This window comes from Gossypium raimondii, chromosome 7 (assembly GCF_025698545.1).
Source record: "Gossypium raimondii isolate GPD5lz chromosome 7, ASM2569854v1, whole genome shotgun sequence".
Lineage (NCBI taxonomy): Eukaryota > Viridiplantae > Streptophyta > Magnoliopsida > Malvales > Malvaceae > Gossypium > Gossypium raimondii.
In genome coordinates, this window is record NC_068571.1 from 7,273,842 (window position 1) to 7,296,598 (window position 22,757).

Genomic DNA, 22,757 nt, shown 5'->3' on the forward strand with positions numbered 1-22,757 from the left:
ACATTGACATGTTTCGGTTGGACTAGCTCTTGTGAGCATCTGGTGTGATTTGGAGGGATTGGCTAGTATGAGCATCTAGTGTGTTATGGTTGGACTAACAATGTGCTCTTATCCGTAAGTCGTTCTTCGAATTGAAAATATCGGTAAAGTTTCATGATTTTGATGGATTTGTTATATATTTGAGTTTTGAATTGAATGTTACAATTCACCGGTTGAGATTGTGGATGACAGGAAAACATATGGTTGATTTTTATGTTTATACTTTGTACTATGCAAATGAAATGAGTAAGAAAATGAATGGACAGTAAGTGACTTATTGGAACGGTTCATAATTATAAGAAAAGGTTAATGCTTATGTAATGTATTCTATAAAAATTATTTATGTTATAATTGAGTTTATATTATTGTCAATGAATCTACTAACATGCGAGTTTGATGATGCTTGAATAGGCTTATATTAAACTCATGGTATTGGAAACAATAAGTAAGCAAATGGATTGAAACATGATCGTATGGTAACAATGATGAATTAAATGTTATGTTTATATATATATGGTTGGTTTCATATGTATCATGAACAAGTTTGCTAACTTGAGAGTTTGATGGTGGTATATAGGCTTTATTAATCCTATGGAATTGGTAAAGGTTTATATAATTTTTTAAAGTTCATTATTGAAATGGAATATTATGTTTAAAGTTTATACGAGCTTACTAAGAATTCATTGCTTACGTAATTATTTTCCTTTACTTTACAGATTATCGGAAGCTCAATCGGTTGGAGGTTTGTGGGGGATCTATCACACTATCCATTGGACAATTCGGTAGTTGTTAAGTATTTTGGATAAGGTTTATAAATGACAGGTATAGGACAATTTGTAATGGTATTATAGTGCGTGTGTTAATAATGTTTTGGCATGTGTAAACTTTGGAAAGTTATATTGGTTTGGTACACATTGGTACCTTACTAAGTCATGCGATGTTGATTACTTTAAAGTGCTTGTTGATATGATTCACTTGGCATGTTGATGATAGTTTGAAAATGGTTATTTGTGACATGTTTTAGTTCATATTTGAACTAGGCTATTAAGTTTGAAAATGGTTTGAAAGTGATTTGGTATGTATACATTATGTAAGTTAACTATGTTGGTACATTCAATGCCTTGCTAGTTTGTATCATTGTGACTATAACATGTTGCGTGTTTTGTGATAAAAGTGTTAATGGTCATAATTGTAGCATGTTTGGTTAGAAGTTGAATTGTGTTTGATGATGGAAATGTGAACAAATATGCATGTGTAGGTAAGCTTGATGTTGCCTGTGAGGTGCCTTGAAATAGCATATTGGTTGATTATTTTGAGGCTATTGAATTGGTCATTATATGCATGTTTAGGTAAGATTTTTATGTCTTGATTATGTGCACAAAATTCCTTTAGGTGTATGCATGGTTTGGTGTTGGAAATGACTTGATTTTGGGGAAATTCATGTCTACAGGGCTTGAGACACTAGCGTGTGACTTAGTCGTGTGTGACACATAGCCTAGCGACACGACCCTGTGTCTCCTGTAGGTTTTATTGCATGCAAGCCAGGTAGTTACACGACCTAACACACAGGCGTGTGAGGCTATTTCGAATGTTACACGGCCTGCGACACGACTGTATGAAATTATTTCAGATGTTACACGGCCTATCACACAGTTGGCCACATGGCCATGTCCCTGTGTCACACGGCCTTGTGACCCCTATTTTTAAAATTTTCTAAAACTTTCTATTTTATTTCAAATTAGTCCCTGATTATTCCCAAATTATTTTTAGGGCAACTTAATTTAAGGCCCATAAATGTATTTATGATATGAATGTTATTTTTATTTGAATATTTGTTTATTAAATTCATATAAATGATTGTTTATATGTTGTTAAATGTTACAATATGTGTCGTAATACTCCTTAACATTGATTCAGTGACAGAGATGAGTTAAGGTTGTTACACCATTGAAGGGAGTCTTCATTCTCCTATATTGTTGGAGGTATTGTGATTCCGAGGTGTGGATATTGTGATACCCTTTTCCTTGGTGCTATTCTCGCTCGTTTTTTACCTCCAACATGTCTCTACATCACTTAAACACACGCTAGGCCTTAATGGCACAACTGGCCTATTTGGGTCACAAAATAGACAAAACCGAGACATTTTCTGTTTTTAACTGAAAATATGAATATAACGGAAAACTACGCTAAAGATATTATTTTTCTCGAGAAAAAGCTCCTTAAGTGCGTCAGAAAAGCCTAGTTTGCTACATCGATTTGTGGTATATCAACTCCCCCACACTGAAGTCTTTGCTTGTCCTCATTCAAAAACAAAAAAACATGCAAAAAGATGACTCTTGGACTAAAGTAATCAATTAGGTCACATAGCAATACACCACTTGTACGAGAATTGTTACATGTGCAAGTTAAGAATTATATCTAGCTGATTTACTTATTCTTAATGCAAATATTATTATTTTGAGAAGTTAAAGTGTCATTAGATGTAGAGGCAATATAAATGAACATATGTACAATTGTTATCTGTCAAAATAAATTATACGGATTGCTCATAGATATTTAAAAAGAATTGATCATGTTCGTTCTAAAAAATGTAAGTTATATACAAATTAATGCGTTGATGACTTATTCAAGTCCCAAAGGTCTTTTAGGCTTGTAATGTTCTGAGGCTAAAGTTGGTATGGATTAAAAGAATGGTCCCCCCCAAATGTGCTCGTTTCATCCACCGCCTTATTTCTCCTTCTCTTACCTTCCTTATTTCTTCAACAATATGGAAGAGGGTAGTTGATATTGGGTCACTTTTGTACACTATGATTTCGGGACTATTTTATGCTATTTTATTTTTCTTGTTTTGAGCATCTTTTTCTTTTCTTTTATGCACAATTTCTAGCAAGAATCAATTATGAGCTAATTCAATCCCTCTTCACTAATCACTCTAGTACACTTTTGTAACAAACCTCCATAATGTTCCTACCTAACCCTCGATATCCATGGCTTGGTGTCCATTCGATAGTGCATTACAAGTTCAGGGACTATGACGGGTTGAGTTATGAACTCAATTTTGGCTCAAGGTTTCAAACACAGAGGTTCATTAATAAGGGCAATGTAAGGGTCAAATTCGGGAACTAAGGATAATGTAGCAATTTAAAGTTGGTCCTTTAGGCTCAAGGCTATACAAACAATGCCTAAGGTCCTTCCTGGATTAATTAATTAGCAACAATCCTATTAAGCATTCATCTATTTAAACGAACAGTTAGTAATTCGAATTATTTATCTACAAGGATCTGTAAACTTTATTCGTCCTATGGTACATTTTATACATTTTCATTTTGGTTATTACCTCTAGTTTATTTTACCCTATTAACTAAGTGCACTAATCAATCTAAAATTAAGAGTAGAAAAATTATCTAATATCATTTAAAATTTACAAGTACGACAATTCTATATACTCATTTGATATGTACAAGTAGTAACTTAATACCTACTTATAGTCCAAGCACCATACAAGAATAAAAAAAAACAATAAATATTTTTGGATTTCTGGAAAATTTTAAAACAAAAATGGAAAATAATGTTTTGATTTTTTATTTTTTTTTAAAAATGCATAAAAACTAAAATAAACACAAGAATAAACATAAAAACAAGAAAAATAAACACACATAAAACCTATGTGCACCCCCCACACTTAGACTACATATTGTCCCCAATGTGTTCAAAAGAAAGGATAAGAGGTTACTGTTCTTCCCTAGAACGAAGAATCAGACTAGCTCAGACATCCACCTCCTTGTTGAAGCTTTTTATGTCATGTAGTCTTTCAGGGTACTCGCTACACATAAGACAAACAAACAAGGAAAAATGAAAACAAATATGCCACAGAAAAATAAAAATATCCAAAAACAAAATAAAAAAGTGATTAATAGTCTACATGTCGCATAAGAAAAATAAAATGCAAAGACATGTAACTAAGCAATGGACGTGTCATCCCTAGAGTCAGTTTCGTCAACTCTTAGTATGTTTCTTCCTTTAGGAGCGATTTTCTTCACGCACGTTTGTCTGAAAGGCATGCTCTACTCTCCCGGATCGACACCTTTGGGCACCAAACATGTAGATGTAGCAACATCTTCCATAGTCTCATCCTAAGGTGTCATTTCATGACCCCCTGACGCCTCGTCGTCTGCTGCCTTACCTTCACTGTTTCCTTTTGTAGACTCTACTTCCTCTTCATTATGTTTACCCTCGGATGAGTCACTCGACCTGGCAGGCCATTGTATGGCTCTTGCCCCTTGACTTTTCATGAATGCACTTATAAATGGCTTCATTGTCTCAAGCATTCGAGTGTTGTATCATATATCACATCCTAGTCTACCTTGCCATTGTGTAGGCTCACCCTCAGTTTCTTTTTCGGTGTTGGACTTTTTTGTAGGTCGAGTTACGTCATTTCTTTCATTACCTCATTGATTATACTCTTGAATTTGTTTCCTATGAAGCTCTTGAAATTGTTAGAGTAAGGAATCTCCAATGATGCTGTGTGTCGGACACTGAGTTTGCTCGTTTGACACAACATCAACATCAGACCTGTGACAGGGGTCAATTACTAAATGTGGGAAATAGATACCAGCCTTACCTCCCACAATGCAACACTTCATTTATTAATTCACCCATGTACCTACATAAATTATTTTGCGCTGTAAAATAGAATATAGCAGAGTGGCTTTAAACACATTCTCATTATTAGTATCCAATGCAGGGCAAAGATGCATGCATATGAATTGCATCCAAATTTTCACAATGGGGAACATAATTGATTGTTTAAAAGAGAGAGGGTGCCCCAAGGAAGCTTCGCGCTTCCACTCACCTCTACCTTCTGTAAGGTAGTTTAGATTGGCATCCGTGTCGATGTTAGTAGAACAGTTTAGATCGAGGGATGACTGATCGCCTTCCTCGTAACACGACACACTATAGAATTCGCAAATGATAGCAGGGGAAATATTAATATGGTTACGCCTGACGTATGGCCAATCACGTGTAGCGATTTTTAAATTGGAGTAGAACTCCAACACCACGGGTATAACGACAGGTTGGTTGGGAAGCAAGCAAAAGTTATCCCACTTGTGAAACTGAACATCATCCCAAATTTTATAATGAAAAGAGGAGGTTAGATCGAAACCATATTCAGGGATGAACGTACGTCCCTGGATGATTTTATAGAAATCTGAGGCCTCCTTTTTGGGAAAATTTAACGGCATCGAATTTTAATAACAAAATTGAGGCAGATTGAGATCGAAGTCATTATTGTTGTCTTGGAGGAATCTTTGTGATCTCTCGATTCAAGCAATAAATCACAATACACTAGCTAACTCAAGGCTATTAATCAACAAATAAAATTATTTATACTTAACGTAGGAATTTAAAATAAAATAAAAAACCTAAAAACTTGCAAGAAACTAAAAAAGAAAACTTCACCTGATTTGATTACCTTGGTTGAGTTGGTTTGTTCGCAAAGGTTTTGTGTTCCTCAAGTGATGGAAGAATAAATCCTGCAAAAGAAGAAACTAACATAGATGAATAATAAAAAAAGAGAATGAAAAAGAAATATGAAAAGTGATTGAGAGAAAATTGTGAGGGGAAGGAATTTTAGGGATTTAGGGTGAAGGATTTGGGAAAAATGAGAGGAATGGGGGGTTTTAGGGTGTTTGGAAGATTACGAGTTGATTTGTGGGATATCTCTTCATGATCCTTCGTTTTCTCACTCGAATGCCTCGCATCCTTGGTCTCGAACCTATAAATAGAGGTGTGCAAAACTCGGGTAAAACCAAAAAAATTCAGTTAACTGACCGAATTCGGTTAATCTATCGGTTAACTAAATTTTTTCGATCAGGGTCGGTTAATTATTTTTTGATTTTTCAGTTAATGGTTAATTCGGTTCGAAACTGGTCAGTTAGCTGAATTTTTCGGTTTAACCGAAAAATTAATAAATAAAATTATAATATATAAATAGGCCCACTATTCACCTAAATCCAATCGAAACCCAAGCATCCAACCCAACCCAATCATAAAAATTATAAATAATTTAATAAATAAAAATAAAATTCTAAAACTAAAACTAAAACTAAAACTAAAGTCTAAAAGTCTAAACTCAACAGTGAACAGACGACAGAAAAAAAAAAACCTAACATTCAACTTCAAATTCCTAATTGAAAACTCCCAAAATCTCTGCTAGGCCAACCACCTTCCGTCCGGCACTCTAGCATCTACCAGGTCACCATCCATCACCGGCGAGTTGAGGTAGGCTTTTACTAGCTCAAGAGTGCTTTCACCAACTAAAGCCTCTATTTCTGCAAATTCTATTTTAAGAATGAAACTAGCTTGATATTCATAATCCTAATAGATATCAGCTAGTATTTGTATTTATGAACTCCTTCATTTTCATCTCCGCACCTGAACCCGAACCTGTTTCATCTTCATGTAATAACCCTTTGATTGATTCATGTAATAGCAATGTTCTTTTCTTGCATGGTTGAGATTTACAAACTGTCCAAAAAAAACATAATTAATAAACCAAAAAAATAAAAATAAATTATTTTTATTGAATATTTTGATTGAAAAATAAATGATTCTCATAGTTATGGCTGGGAGCCGTTGTTGAAAATTCAGCATATAAATTCATTGATTTAAAAGCCATAAACTGCTCTTTTAAATGAAGGGAAGTTTGGTTGACATTTTTTTTTACAATTTGGCTACTGTTTATAAAGTTTATATGTTGACCAAATGCTGGACAATTAGCGGACATACTCCCTTGTTTAAAAGCCTTGAGTTGCTGTTTATTGATTTTAATGTTATGTATTGTTACTGTTTGCATGCTGTCATAAATTGAATTAAACTGTTGTTTGAGTGTTTCAAATTGAGCATTTTCATACTGTCTTAAATTGAATCAAGCTGCTGTTTTAGTGTTTCAAATTGAGCATTTTCATGCTGTCATAAATTGAATTAAAGTTGGTGTTTTAGTCTATCAAATTGAGCATTTTTATGCTATCTTAAATTAAATTAAGCTCCTGTTTAATGTTTTAAATTGGGTATTATTATGCTGTCCTAAATTAAATTAAAGTGTTGCTTCAGTGTCTCAAAGTAAGCATTATTATGCTATTGAAAAATTGTTAAGGATGCTACTTGAAAAGGATATTTCATTTCATTCCAAAATTTAAGTATATTTACCGCTTTAATTAATGTCATATATTGCTCATGTTATGTTGTTTAAAATGTGTAAATATTCTGTTTAACTGTGTTTTAAAGTGTGCAAATTGTGGCGGTTCAAAAGATTATATTAATCTCTCACATTTTTAACATAATCCAACTCAACTATGTTTTTTTCTAAAAATCAACATCAAAATATGTTTAATATTATAAATGTATTTTAATTTATTATATAATTTTTTCTTGCAGAATGTCAACCGAACCAACATCTATTGAGGGTAGTGTTACACCGCCTACTTCGATAGATTCTTAAAATTCAGATGTTGGATCTTCAAGCCAAACAAAGGGGACTACAGGGAAAAGAAAAGCCATTCCTCAAAGGTTAGAAGTTTGGTCTCACTTCACTAAGATTATTAATAGTGAGGGTGCAAGTAAGGCTAAATGTAATTATTGTGAAAAGGAATTTTGTTGTGATATGAAAAATAATGGTACAAGGTCATTGAAATATCATATTGGTTCATGTAAGAAAAATCCTAGTAATGTTGTTGACACTAGTCAAGGACAACTAGTTTTACCTAGAAAGGGAGTTGAAAGGGGGGAAGGGAATCTTTCAACTTGGAGATTTGATCAAGAAGCATGTAGGAAAGGAGTAGCACAAATGATTGTGATTGATGAATTACCTTTGAAGTTTGTTGAAAGTGAAGGTTTTAAGAAATTTATGTTTGTGACATGTCCTAGGTTTCATATTCCTTCACGAACTACTATGACTAGGGATGTTTATCAATTGTATTTAGATGAAAGGTTCAAGATAAAACAACTTTTGAGAAGTTCTTGTTCTAGAGTTTGCTTAACTACTGACACATGGACTTGTTTGAAAAGAGTTAATTATTTGTGTATCACTGCTCACTTTATTGATAACGATTGGAAATTGAATAAAAAGATTTTAAACTTTTGTCCAATTTCTAGTCATAAGGGTGAGTCCATTGGGATGGTGATTGAGAAATGCTTGTTGAATTAGGGGATTGATAAGTTGTTTACTGTTACTGTTTACAATGCAAGTTCAAATGATGTTGCTATTGGTTATTTGAGAAAGAAATTTAACCTTCGAGGGGGTTTAGTTCAAAATGGTAAATATCTTCATAGGAGATGCATAGCACACATTGTGAATTTGTTGAACGTGTTAGGGGCTATTAGATATGTGAGACAATCTCCAGCTAGATTACAAAAGTTTAAGGGGTGTGTTGTGGTGGAAAAGATAGAGTGTAAGAAGATGTTTTGTCTTGATGTTTGTACTAGGTGGAACTCGACCTACTTAATGTTAGACACTGCTCAGAACTTTGAGAGAACTTTTGAGAGATTTGAGGAGAAAGATACAAACTTTAGGGCTAAACTTGAAAGGGGAGAGGGTTGGCCTAGTGTGGATGATTGGGATAATGTTAGAAACTTGAGGGATTTCTTGGAACACGTTTATGAAGTCACTTTGCGTATATCTGACACTTCATATGTCATGTCCAATAATTTTTTTGATGAGCTTTCTGAAATTGATATTCTTTTACGAGATGCTCAGTTAAATAGTAATGTTGATTTCAATGTTATGGCCATCAAGATGAAAGAGAAGTATGATAAGTCTTGGGGTGATATTGATAAGATAAATTTGCTTATGTTTGTTGTTTGTGTTTTAGATCCTAGATAAAAAACTAAAGTATCTTGAATTTGCATTTAGTGAAATGTCTAGTTCTGAAAATGATTGTGAAATGATGCAAAAATTGAAGGAATCTTTGTATAAATTGTTTGATGAGTATAAGCCTCCACTTCATAGTATTTGTAGCCAATCGAGTGTGCCAACACATGTTTCTCTCGGTGAACCACAACAAAAAATGACAAGGCGAATGCAAGCTTTGTATAAAAAACGTGCGTTGAAAATTTGTGGTGAGGATAAAACATCTGAGTTGGATAAATATCTAGCTGAGGCTAATGAGAAATTTGTTGAAGATTTTGATATTTTATTGTGGTGGAAAGTGAACAGCCCTAGATTTCCCACTCTTTCAAAAATGGCCAGAGATGTGTTAGCTATACTGGTTTCTAAGGTTGCTTCAGAATCTGCATTTAGCACCCAGGGACGTGTGCTTGATCAATATAGGAGTTCTTTAACTCCTAAAATTGCACAAGCTATTGTGTGTACTCAAGATTGGATTTGAAAATCATCATCACAAGAAGACATCAAAAAGATTGAAGAACAAATCCAAGAGTTTGAGAAGATTGAAAATGGTATATTTATTGTTTTATTTTAATAGTTTCAATTTTTTTACCATATCACTCCTACTTATTTAATTGATTCAATGTTTAGACTTTTCTTGGAATGCATCAGAGCCTACCCTAAATTCATGAGCTTTCGTGAGTTGAAGGGTATGCTTACTATCTTATTCTTGTTATCTTATAATCTATTCGTTTGTTTATATTATTTGATTTTTTTAAATGCGTATATTTCTATTATATGCTAAATTTTTGCACATGTTTTTTCTAGGTTTAATGCAAATGGAGATCTTTTGGAGAGAAGAAATGGATACAAATGGAGAATATGAAAGACTTACATTTCAATTATGTGTTAATTTCAAGACTTATGTAATGTTTTTAATTATGTAGTGATTCAATTTGGTTAATTCGGGTAATTCGGTTAATTCGGGTAATTCGGTTAATTTTTAACCAAAAATAAAAAAATATAATTTTCGGTTAATTCGGTTAACTGACTGAATTAACCGAAAAAATTTTGGTTCGGTTAACGGTTAAAAATTTTGAAAGGTCGGTTAATTCGGTTAATGTTATTTCGGGTCAGTTAACCGGTCGGTTAATCGACTGAACACCCCTACCTATAAACACACACAATTACAAACTTTTAACCATGTTAGTCCCATGATTAGGCACTACCCTAAAGATTTGGCAGTCCAATTCTCTATTAGGGGACATCTCGTTCACCCTAGGATCGGGTTCCACACACCTAAAGGTTTCTACCTCTCTATTCACTTCCATCGTCATTTCTCCCTCACCTACATCTATGGTGGCTCTAGAGGTAGCTAGGAACGGTCTCCCTATTAGAATAGGTGTTTCTACATCCTCCTCAAATTCAAGAACTATGAAATTGACCGGTAAGATGAAATGTCAAACTGTCAACAAAACATCCTCCAAAACTCCTTTTGGGGTGAACAAGGGACCTATCAACTAGTTGGAAGGTTACTGAAGTTTCCCTAAGGTCACCTAGGCCTAGCCTACAGTAGATGGATAAAACCATTAAGTTGATACTCGCTCCAAGGTCGCAAATCGATTTGCCAAAGTTAACTCCCCCAATCTTTATTGGAATGGTAAAACTACTGGGGTCTTTGAGTTGCTTTAACGCATTTGGTTTGGCTTGCAAGTGTGATCAGAAAGATTATAATGGCACAGTGTCCTATGGTCTACGATAAAGTATTTTACAAGACCATGAGTCGACTGTGAATAATAAGGTAATGAGATATGGAATAGTTGTTGGGTAAACATAAAAGAAGCGTATTATAAATACGGAATTTTCTAACTAGACATCTAAAAGAATGTACCTGTTATCTATATATGTGATCAAACTTGGATTGAGGGAACGGTGGCTTAAAGTTACGTATACAAAAGTAATGGTGTTTTGGTCGTATGAATCTCTATAAAGGAAAAACGTAAAGACTTATGAAAGATCAGATTGAAAGAGGTAAGTGCTGTATCAAGGATGTTGATGGGTAAGAAATGAGTTCTAAGCAAGCTATGGTATCTGACGTGTAAATGCAAATAGAAATTGAGGGAGTATTCACTAGTGATTAAGTTGAAGGTTCAGAACGATAAAATCATCTAAATAAGTTACCAGTTGAGATGTGCAAAAATGACACAGGTAAATGATGTTTCCTCACTAAGTTCTTACGAACTTATCTGGGTGTGTGTTTTGTTACAAGTGAATTGATATGAGTCTGCGGTAGAAGGGACGATTCCAGGACTACACCTAAGGAGTGACGTATTAGGCTGTTATGCATACAAAGCAAGTTTTTTGGCGGCGTGTTGAAAGACTAAAATATTCCTTAGAAATTCACACGGGGTACCTATAATAAATTAGGGTTCAATTTGGATATCATTGTAGTTTGATTACTCCGTGTTGTATCAGTATTTACTTATTGTACTTATGTATTTTAGTTCAAAATTTGTAGTTAAGTAAGTTGTAATTATCTATAAATTATATAAGTAGATTAAGCTGTGTTTGTATTCGTGTGGTAATACCCAAAATCCGGATCCGGTTAACCAGATCGGGTTGAGGGTGTTACAAAATATACAAAAATACAAATCAAAAGTGTTCATTGAGCTAAATATAAACAAGTCAAGAAGATCATGCGAGGGAAATGTTTAGGTCACATATATCTTCTAGGTTTATTGTGTTTAGAGGCTTGGGACAATTTAGATTTCAAACAAAAAGGTAGCCCAAAACTGTTTCAAGCACTAGAAACATTAAAGCACATAACATTGTTTGCTATTCACCCCCAATTCATCGAGTAATTAAAAATCCATAGCAATTAACTTTTACTACTTTTACGATTTAGTCTTTGTACCTTAATTAACTATCTAATTTGTAACACCTTTCGCTCGGTCCAATTGCCAAACCCGAACTATGGGATGTTACCATAGTTACCAGAGTAAACCACATACAGATAATACCAATAAATTCATTCCATTACCAATATACAACATAATTCTATGCATAATATAATCTTTAATTAGAATCGAGACTAAAATTAGTTTATGAAAGTTGAAATACAAACTCGAGCATAAACAAGGACCGAATACAAAGATTTTCAAAATTATGGAACAGGTATTGATACTTACCTCAAGTGCTAATACTAGTTTTAGATTTGATGTTTCAATAAAATCAAATTAAATCAAAAGGTATCGATACTTAAATCAATGTACTGATACTTCCTTATAGGTATTGATACCTTACTTTGGTACTGATACAACAGTTCACTAGTATCGATACCTGAGATTTAATACCAATACTTAATTTGGTATTGATACTATTTTAGCATTATATCATTTTTAAAGTCCTGTCATTTGGTAAAGTACTGATACTTCAACCTTTAGTATCAATACTTTATGCAAAAAGGCCAAAACTACTGCATTTTGATACTTTTTCATGCTCAAACCAAAACCAGACTCAATTGGTGCCTTAGACACACTCAAAACCTACACAAAATCACTTCAAACTCAATCACCACATGTTCATCATATAATCCTAGCTTCAACTAACCAATATGCTATCATTTGGCACCAAATCACAACAAGAATACATGAAAATCATACAACCAATGCCATTAATCCATACCATATAACATGTTATTTCATATCTATATTCATATAACATAACACCAAACTATAAACATGATCAAATTGCCATTACCATAAGTATTCATAATCAACTATGGCTCAAAGATGCTTAACATTGCAAGCCACTTGACACTCCTAAGTACATGCCACGTATAACCAAGTTAAAGCGATCAAAAGTCTACCTAATTAAGATTTGGATAGCGTGTGCTCCTCAAAGATCCAATTGACACGTCCACAAGTCAAAATCTACAGGAAAAGAATAGCAACGAGGTAAGCATTATGGAATGCATAATAAGCTCATATGTATATAACAATTAACTTACCTAATATAACAAGTACATATGTTATCTAATGTATTTAACCACATTTACCAAGCATATCAAAATACAATCACAACAATGTGAGCTTGATTCATTTTTTTTTCATATAGCATATCAAGAACAAGTATAACATTTCATATCTTGTAAGTTACCCGATGAAATATCATAAAAAAATCAAATAAACAGGAACTGATCATATTTGATGCTCGTTTGAGTTAAACATATATATATTTTTGTCAAGTTACCCGTCCGAGCTAAACTTAATAAAATGACATCAGGTTTCTCGTCCGAGCTAAACATTTGTCACATGTATATTTGAGTTTGCAACAACTATTGGACCTTAGAACCATCAGAAATCAACTTGTAACCATGTGTATGATACATTTACAAAGTTTCATCATGGTAATTTCCATCATGTAAGTTCCTGTCTATTTCTTTTCAATTTAATCTCAATCTCCTATTTTAGTACTATATTGCAATTACTTTGAAATTCAATATAATGTACATAAATTCACAACATATAATACATAATGATTTAACCATAAATATACCATATGAACTTACATGGCAAAACAATAGTAAACGATAAGTCAGGGACTAGTTTGTAATTTTCCCTTTTTCACGATTATCGTCTGACTGGTTCAAATCCTGATCTATACGATAATTCATTTCAGTCATCAATTTCAAATATCTTATTATAACTATTTGAATACATATGGAAATTTAATTTCATTTTATGAAAGTTCCCTAAAATTTCACATTTTGTTCAGTTTAGTTCCTAACACTGAAAATGATAACTTTCGACCATGGGAGGTAATGGATGAGAAAGATTATAACTTTCTTTTCATTCCACTAACTTTAACTTTATACAATGATTAAAATTAAACTAATCTTAATTTATTAATTTAATCTTAATTAACTAACCTAAACCTTAATTACTTAATATTAGTGGATGCCAATATCAAATTCCACTATCCGATAATTAGAATTGGTTCAATTGCTCTTTTGGTCCATAAGCAATTTAAAATCTATATTGATTAACTTTTACAATTTAGTCCCTGTACCTTAATCAACTATCAATTTAATAAAATTCCTATACCAGAATTCAATAAAACACTAAAATGGACTCTTAAAAATCAATTATAATATTTACGAACTCACTCATCGAAAATGGGGTTCTGAAACCACTGTTTCTAACACCACTTACTTTTGGGCTGTTACTCAATTGACAAAATTAAGGGACCAAATTTCACTTAACCTTTATACTAACATCGTAAATATAAATAATAATATTTACGGACTCGATCATCAAAAATAGGGTTCCAAAACCATCATTTCTGACACCACTGAAAAATGCTTTTTTACACGGTTTACAAAAATGTGATCTTGAAATCGCATTTTCTTATACCAAGGAAAATCAGGCCATTACACAATGTAACCTTAGTGAAGCAAATTCAGGAACATGGGTATCCACCAGAACACACCAAGAAGATTGTGAGAGCATAATCCACCAAACACACTAAAGTGCATATGAGCACAGAGCCCAAAAGCAAAAAAATATAAATGCCATCCCTCCAAAACACACCAGAAGTATCTATGAAAAGAGAGTGTTTTCCTAATGGTTGGTAACAAATGCTACCAACTTATATGGTCATGTCCAAGTATAAAAATTTCTGAACATAAGTACCAAAACAAAAACTAAAAACCAATTCAATATTAGGTACATGCCATTTGCTATTAACATATTGAAATTATACAAACTTGTTGAGTTGAGAGTTGAGTCTGGATGTTGCCAATCACTTCAAGACTTCAAATCTACAAAACCTGCACACAAAAATAAACAAACTATACGCTGAGCGATAGGGCTCAATGGTACTTTCATGATTTGAACCAATAATCAACAAAAACAAGATATCAATAAAATCAATATATGATTCATCTATCAACTAAATCAATTTGCATTTCATGCCTCAAGTGCATAGCGTAATACCAAATTTCATTTGACATTTTGTTTATGAAAACATAACTTCTTTTGTCATCATATATCAATTTAATATACGACATAACATACTATACATCCATTCATTTCTCATTTCTATATCGAATCCATAGATTCATTTTATATCAATATAGGCCATCAGGGCTTGTTTTAACTGATTCACATGATCTTTCACATGCCATCATTTGTTACTTTAATATTAACATATGTGATACACAAACCAATATCAACATCTCATATCACAAAATACATAGCATGGTATATGTTTCATAATCCCTATTAATCGGACACAAACTCAAGACAGATACACGAATAATCCAACCATCACACTAATATATCTAGCACCTAATGCCTCATCGGCACTTCTGAAGTATAATTTGCACTCCGTGCCTTATCAATATAAACTAAAGTAAATTGTGCTCCACATCTTATTAAAACGTTCAAAGTATAGTATACGCTCTGCACCATCTGTATAAATCGAAGTATAATCCCGTACATTAATCCTATGGCATGCCAACTATACCCGACTCTACCCAAGACAGGTAATAGGGTAACCAATGTTCCAAAAACATATTTATATTCATGATCACATATCATAGTTTCATATAATAATCATTTATATCATACTTATCTCAATTCAATTAATAACATTTCATGTCACCATATACAAACCAAATCATGAGACAAGTAGTATACTTACCTTAAGTAAGCTAGATTGTGAAAAGATATATATATTGAATTCAAATTATAAAAGTACAAATTGTATACTAACTTCTATGTTGCTAAACAGGTACTGATGCATCGTGACATCGACTCTGGACGGGAATTAATATGAGCCAGGAGGGATTTTGGTCCACACAATCAAACTTAAAGCTTGGGAACATCAGCTAACCTAGGGTTAAGGACGGCAACTATCTCATGTCTATAAAGAGGCTCATTTGGCACATATTATGGACACGAATTACTTAGCTTAGAATCTCTCTTTTAATTTTAGTTTAGTTTAGTTTTAATTATTTATTATAGTTTGTTCTTTGTTCAATCTTGGGAAATCTGGTTTGTGGATGCGATCAGACTTTGTGGATTCACTATTGTTCTTAATACAAATTAGGTTTTTTCCTAAATTTTATACTTCCTATTTGTTTATCATGTTTACATTTTATTTCGGCTTTATATTGTTTACGAAAACCATGGGGAACTAATCCCTCTATGGGGGGTTAGCGAGTGGAGGTATGATGGATTGACTACTTTGTAGGGTTACTCAATGGATTAGCTATTCGAGAAAGGAAGACCCAAACCCTAGGCTTGATGACTATAGGAAGTTATCAAAGTGGGAATTAACCCAAAATTGGTATGGCCTATCCGTGAAAACCTTACTCCAAGCTGATTTGGACTGTAAGGTCGGAAGATAAGTAGTCTTTGCTAACTCAATTTTCTAGTGGGCATATTGGAAGATCCTACAAGGGTATTGACTAGTTGATTAACGAGGAGCCGGTAATGATAGTTGATCAAGATTACCAAAGCAAGCTAATCACCAGTAATCAGATCATATCTATTTTACTTTTTACATTCCCAATATTATTTTCTTTTCTTACTATTATTATAAAAACCCAAAAAATCCCTATTATTTATATTCTCGTAGTATAACCTATTTCAAATACTAATTAGATCTTTTGATGTTTAGGTTGAAATTGATCTAGTACTAGCCTCATTTGGGTTCGATCTTCGGAGTACTCACCTCTTCTGTTATAAATATATTACAATCTGACCCATATACTTGCGGATACTGCCTCATTTATATATATATCTTTTCTTACAATATTCACACTTTGGATGTTAGTGTAACACCCCTAACCTGTAACCGTCGCCGGAATAGGTTAAGAGGCATTACTTGACTTGCAATTCATTTCAGAACAGTAATTCATCAACATTTAACTAATATCATATCATTTCAGTAATTATCAATCAATCATATTCATAACATGCCTAAATCAAGCATTTCCAAAATATAAAACATCATACACATCACATACTATATACCATACCAATTTGCCACATTCATAAAGCATTTTCAAATCACTTATTCATTTCATAATAGTATGGGCATATGCATTAAGACTTTCATTCATGAGTTTGTCAAAACATATCATTTTGCACCCATTTAAGCATTACATCACTAAGCCAAATCTCATGGCTTACACACACAAACATATATACATATACTTTATAAACTACTAAGTGATCAAAACATCATTCCTTCATCTAGCCTATACATGTCATTTTTACACAATTTCCTTGAGTTTAAAAGTACCGAAAAGTTGCCTGGAGAGTGTGATGTCAATCTTCGACTTTGTCTGAATCGAGCTAGCTACCGAACCTCTATAAAACACGGAAGATAAATAGAGGAAGCATTTAAGCTTAGTAAACCCGTAAAATAGAATTAAATTTACCACATTGCATAATTTAAGTAATTAAATCAATATGTCCAACTCGAATATTCAAATGCCTATCAGACATACACCTTAATAGGTTAGAGTCTCAAACATGCATGTAACTAACATTTCATCTATGAATGTTTCAATTTAGTATTCAAATCACATAGCATTTCATTCATACATTTCATAATATCTCATTTCCATTTCCATATGTCCATGTAACACATATCATATTTCATCTATACAATTCACATAGCTCAAATTCCATTTTATTCTCCATTATATAATCGGTAACAGTATAATGCCCGTTGAACCTACCGAAACATCGAAGGATACTCGGGTGATACACACTATGTGCATTAATTGGTAATCTGTCAATTCATTATCATTTCCACTCTTTCGAGCCATGATCGGTAAACTCATTCCGAGCTGAAGAATGGTAAGCTCTATCGAGCTAAACGGTAAGCTCATACGAGTGTGCTGAGTCCGCAACAAATGCAGAAGCTCGACCAAAACAGTAACCCTAGTTACATGTCACTCGTATCCTACGATTTTCTATAGTTCAAACGGGGCTCGGTATTACTCAATACATTTCAAAATTAAGCAATTCAATATCGTTTATTTCAACCATTCAATTCACATATATATACATATTCATTTCATACAATTGCAATTAAATGAAATTTCGATTCTAATTATATGAACTTACCTCGAGTTGCTCGGATAGAAAATTATTGATTATTTGTCCACTTTTCCTTTTTCCTGATCTAATCCCAATCTCGACTTATCTTGATCTATATATTGTCAAAATCAGCTTATTTAATCAACTGTTTATTCAATTTAATCCAAAACACACATTAGGGCTATTTTACATATTTACCCGTAAACTTTCACATTTTTACAATTTATTCCTTATCACATAAAATTGTAAATTCATGCAATTTAGTACAAACCCATGCTTAACCAAATTTAATACATGTTACTAGTAGCCCATATTTTCAATTTATTCACACTTTTAACCACCACATTTCACATTTTATCAAATTAATCCCTTTTTGACATTTTTGTCAAAAATCTCTTTACAAAACTTGTATATCTAACATTAAACCTTCATAATCTATTATTAAACACTTAAACAACCAAGCATTCAAAAATGGCATCATTTGAAATCTATAACAGTTTCAAAAATGAAGGTACGGGCTAGCCAGATTAAACTGCAACGATCCCGGAAATATAAAAATCATTAAAAATGGATTAAAAATACATACCTAATCAAAGGAATATGAATGGCTGAATGTCAAAATTAATAATGGCTTCTTCCTCTTCTAATTTCGGTTGAAAAGAAGATAATGGAAGATGATGATTAATTTATTTCATTTCTTTTTTATCATTAATTACCTATTTACAATTATAACCTTTAAAATCATTAGTAATTACACAATATGTGAAGCCATCCTATTCCACTAACACATTTATGGTCTAATTACCATATAAAGGCTTCCACTTTAAATTTCTATAGTTATTTAATACCTTTAGCCTATAGAACTCCACTTTTACAGTTTACGCGATTTAGTCCTTTTTATCAAATTAAGTATGTAAACTGTAAAATTTCTTTACGAAGTTTTCACATAGTAATTTTATCATACTATAAAACTTATTAAAATAATAAAATAAATATTTTAACTCAGTTTTGTGGTCCCAAAAACATTGTTCCGATCTGACTCAAAAACGGGCTATTACAACTCTCCCCCTTAGGGATTTTCGTCCCCGAAAATCTTATCGGTAAAAAGGTTAGGGTTCTATTTTCGCATAGCTTCCTCAGGTACCCACGTTGCTTCCTCGATCCCGTGTTTACACCAGAGAACCTTTATTAAGGCTATACGTTTATTTCTCAATTCTTTAATTTCACAAGCCAGAATCCTGATCGGCTCTTATTTATACGTCAAATCAGTTTGTATCTCAACTTCAACCGAAGAAATTACATGTGACAGATCGGATCTATATTGACGTAGCATAGAAATGTGAAAAACATTATGTATCTTTTCTAGTTCAGGTGGTAACGATAGTTGATATGCTACTGGCCCTATTCTTTCAACAATCTCATACGACCCAATGAATCGCGGACTCAGTTTCCTTTACGACCGAAGCAGAGAATCTTTTTCCACGGTGACACTTTCAAGAAGACTCAATCTCTACCTGAAACTCAATTTCTTTATGTTTCAAATTCGCATATGATTTCTATCGATACGAAGCTTCTTTTAAATTGCCACGAATCACTTTCACTTTTTCTTCAGTCTCTTTAACCAAATCAACCTCGTGAATCTTGTTCTCACTCAATTCAGTCCAGTACAATGGAGTTTGGCATTTACGTCCGTATAGAGCTTCGTACGGTGCCATTTTTATACTAGTCTGAAAACTATTGTTATGCGCGAATTCGATCAACGGTATATATTTTTCCCAGCTACTATCAAACTCGAGAATACAACAATGCAACATATCCTCCAGTATCTGTATAAATCTCTTGGACTGACCGTCAGTCTGGGGATGAAAAGCGTTGTTGAAATTCAACTTCGTTCCTAAAGGTTCTTGCAATTTCTTCCAAAATCGCGACGTAAATCTCGAGTCTCTATAAAAAACAATAGACAGTGGTATGCCGTGCAATCCGACAATCTCAGAAATGTATAGTTCAGCTAATCTATCCAACGAATAGTCTATACATATCTGTATGAAATGAGCAGATTTCGTCAGTCGATCAACGACAACCCAAATTGCATATTTCTTTTTCAGAGATAGGGGCAGTCCCGATACAAAATCCATCGTAACTCTATCCCACTTCCATTCGAGTATCATAATAGGCTGTAGTAATCCAGAAGGCACTTGATGTTTAGCTTTTACTTGCTAACAGATCAGACAATTCGATACAAACCCTGATATATCCCGTTTAATACTCGACCACTAGTACATTTGTTTCAAATCGTTATACATCTTAGTACTACCCAGATGAACAGAAAAACGACTACTGTGTGCTTCATACAGAATTTTCTGAATAAGCTTTGTATCTTTCGGTACAAAAATTCTATTTTGAAACATTAAATAATCATCCGTTCCACAATGGAATTTAGAATCAGACTTAGACTCACATTGAATTCGTTTAACCTGTAAGTCACAGTCATTTCTCTGAGCTTGGCAAATTTGTTGCAGAAATACCGATTTAGCTTTTATCTCAGCTAATATCGACCCGTCATCATGAATCATCAACTGGGTATTCATTGCTCACAATGTAAACAAATATTTTCTGCTCAACGCATCTGTAACCACATTCGCTTTCCCCGGATGATAATCAATCACAAACTCATAGTCTTTCAACAACTCGAGCCATCTTCGTTGTCGCAGATTCAAGTCTTCCTGTGACATCAGATATTTCAGACTTTTATGATCAGTATAAATATGGCATTTCTCACCATATAAATAGTGTCGCCAAATTTTTAATGCAAAAACAATTGCAGCTAACTCAAGGTCGTGTATTGGATAGTTCCTCTCGTTTGGTTTCAACTGTCGGGATGCATAAGCTATAACTTTTCCGTCTTGCATCAATACACAACCTAGTCCGTTTAACGACGCATCGCTGTAGATCACGAACTCTTTATCCGATTTAGGTTGAACTAGAACCGGTGCCTTAGTGCTTTCAACTGTTCGAAACTCGGATGACACTTTTCAGACCATTCAAATTTCACATATTTCTGAAGCAGTTTAGTTAACGATACTGCAATCATCGAAAATGCTTTCACGAATCTCTGGTAATAGCTCGCTAAACCAAAAAAACTTCTGATTTCAGATACATTTCTCGGTGGTTTCTAGAAATCTTCTTAGGTCGACTCGAATACCTTCGGATGAAACAATATGCCCCAAGAAACCAACTTCTCGTAGCCAAAATTCACATTTACTAAACTTGGCAAACAATTCCTTATCTCTCAGAGTCTGTAATACCATTTTCAAATGTTCTGAATGTTCAGTCTCATATCGTGAATAGATCAGAATGGCGTCTATGAATACAACAACAAATCTATCTAAATACAGTAGGAGCATTAGTCAAACCAAATGGCATAACTAATTCATAATGGTCGTACCGTGTTCTGAATGCAATCTTCGGCATATCTGATTCTTTAACTCGCAACTGATAATAACCTGATCTCAGATCAATCTTTGAAAACACTATAGCCCCTTTCAACTGATCGAACAGGTCATCAATTCATGGTAGAGGGTATTTGTTCTTGATCGTTACTTTGTTTAACTGTTTGTAATCAATACACATTCTCATTGACCCATCTTTGTTCTTTATAAACAATACCGGCGCACCCCAGGGTGAAAAACTTGGTCGTGCAAAACCTCTATCTGTCAATTCTTGTAACTGAGCCTTTAACTCTTTTAATTCGGTCAGTGCCATTCTGTATGGAGCTATCAATATTGGTGTCATTCCCGGTACCAATTCAATGTCAAATTCAACCTCTCTGACTGGCGGTAAACCCGATAATTCTTCTGGAAATACATCCGCAAACTCACAGACAACAGGTACAGATTCAATTTTGGATTCAGACTCCTTTATATCTAGCACATATGAAAGATATGCACCACAGCCCTATTTTACACATTTTTGAGCTTGCATAGACGATATCACAATTGGTAATTCATTCGAATCATCAGACTCAATCTAAAGAATTTCACCATTTTGACATTTCAATTCTACGGTCTTCCGTCTACAATTCACAACTGCATTATGCAAGGTCAACCAATCCATACCCAGTATCACATCAAACTTATCAAATGGTAGAAGCATTAAATCAGCCGAAAAATAGTAACCCCGAGTCATTAAAGGACACTTCTTACAAATTTTATCAACTAGAACAGACTTGCCTAACGGGTTCGATACTTTAATTACAAATTTTGTAGACTCAACATGAAAAATCTTTTTAAACACTAAGTTCATGCATATGTAAGAATGGGTTAATCCAGGATCTATCAACGCAACTATATCTGTGTTGTACAGAGAAAAAGTACCGATAATCACATCTAGAGATGATGCCTCCTCTCGTGCAAGGATAGCATAAGCTCGAGAAAGCATTCGTGGCTCAGATCTCACAGCTGAATCTCCCATAACACCTCGATTTCCACTCATATTTCCTGAGTTTCGGGCTGGTCATCCTCTAGTAGTCGTATTGCTCACTTTCACTGGTTGATCTCTTTCAGCTGTAGGTTTCTCTGGACAGTCCCAGAGATAGTGATCCAACGATCCACATCTAAATCACTCTCCGCTCATCACTCTACATTCACTGTAATGGCACCTGCTACAATGCTTACACTTAGGTCCAAAATTTCTAACACTGCCCACACTTGTAATCG

At 33.7% G+C, this 22,757-nt stretch overlaps 1 protein-coding gene across 1 annotated transcript; it reads left to right on the forward strand.

Moving 5' to 3' along the window:
- The first annotated feature begins 7,702 nt into the window (after positions 1-7,702).
- LOC105764570 (zinc finger BED domain-containing protein RICESLEEPER 2-like) lies at positions 7,703-8,920 on the forward strand. The gene is made up of 2 exons (XM_012583202.2): positions 7,703-8,068; positions 8,246-8,920. The coding sequence occupies exons 1-2, from the start codon at positions 7,703-7,705 to the stop codon at positions 8,918-8,920; spliced, it is 1,041 nt and encodes a 346-aa protein (XP_012438656.2).
- The last annotated feature ends 13,837 nt before the right edge of the window (positions 8,921-22,757 follow it).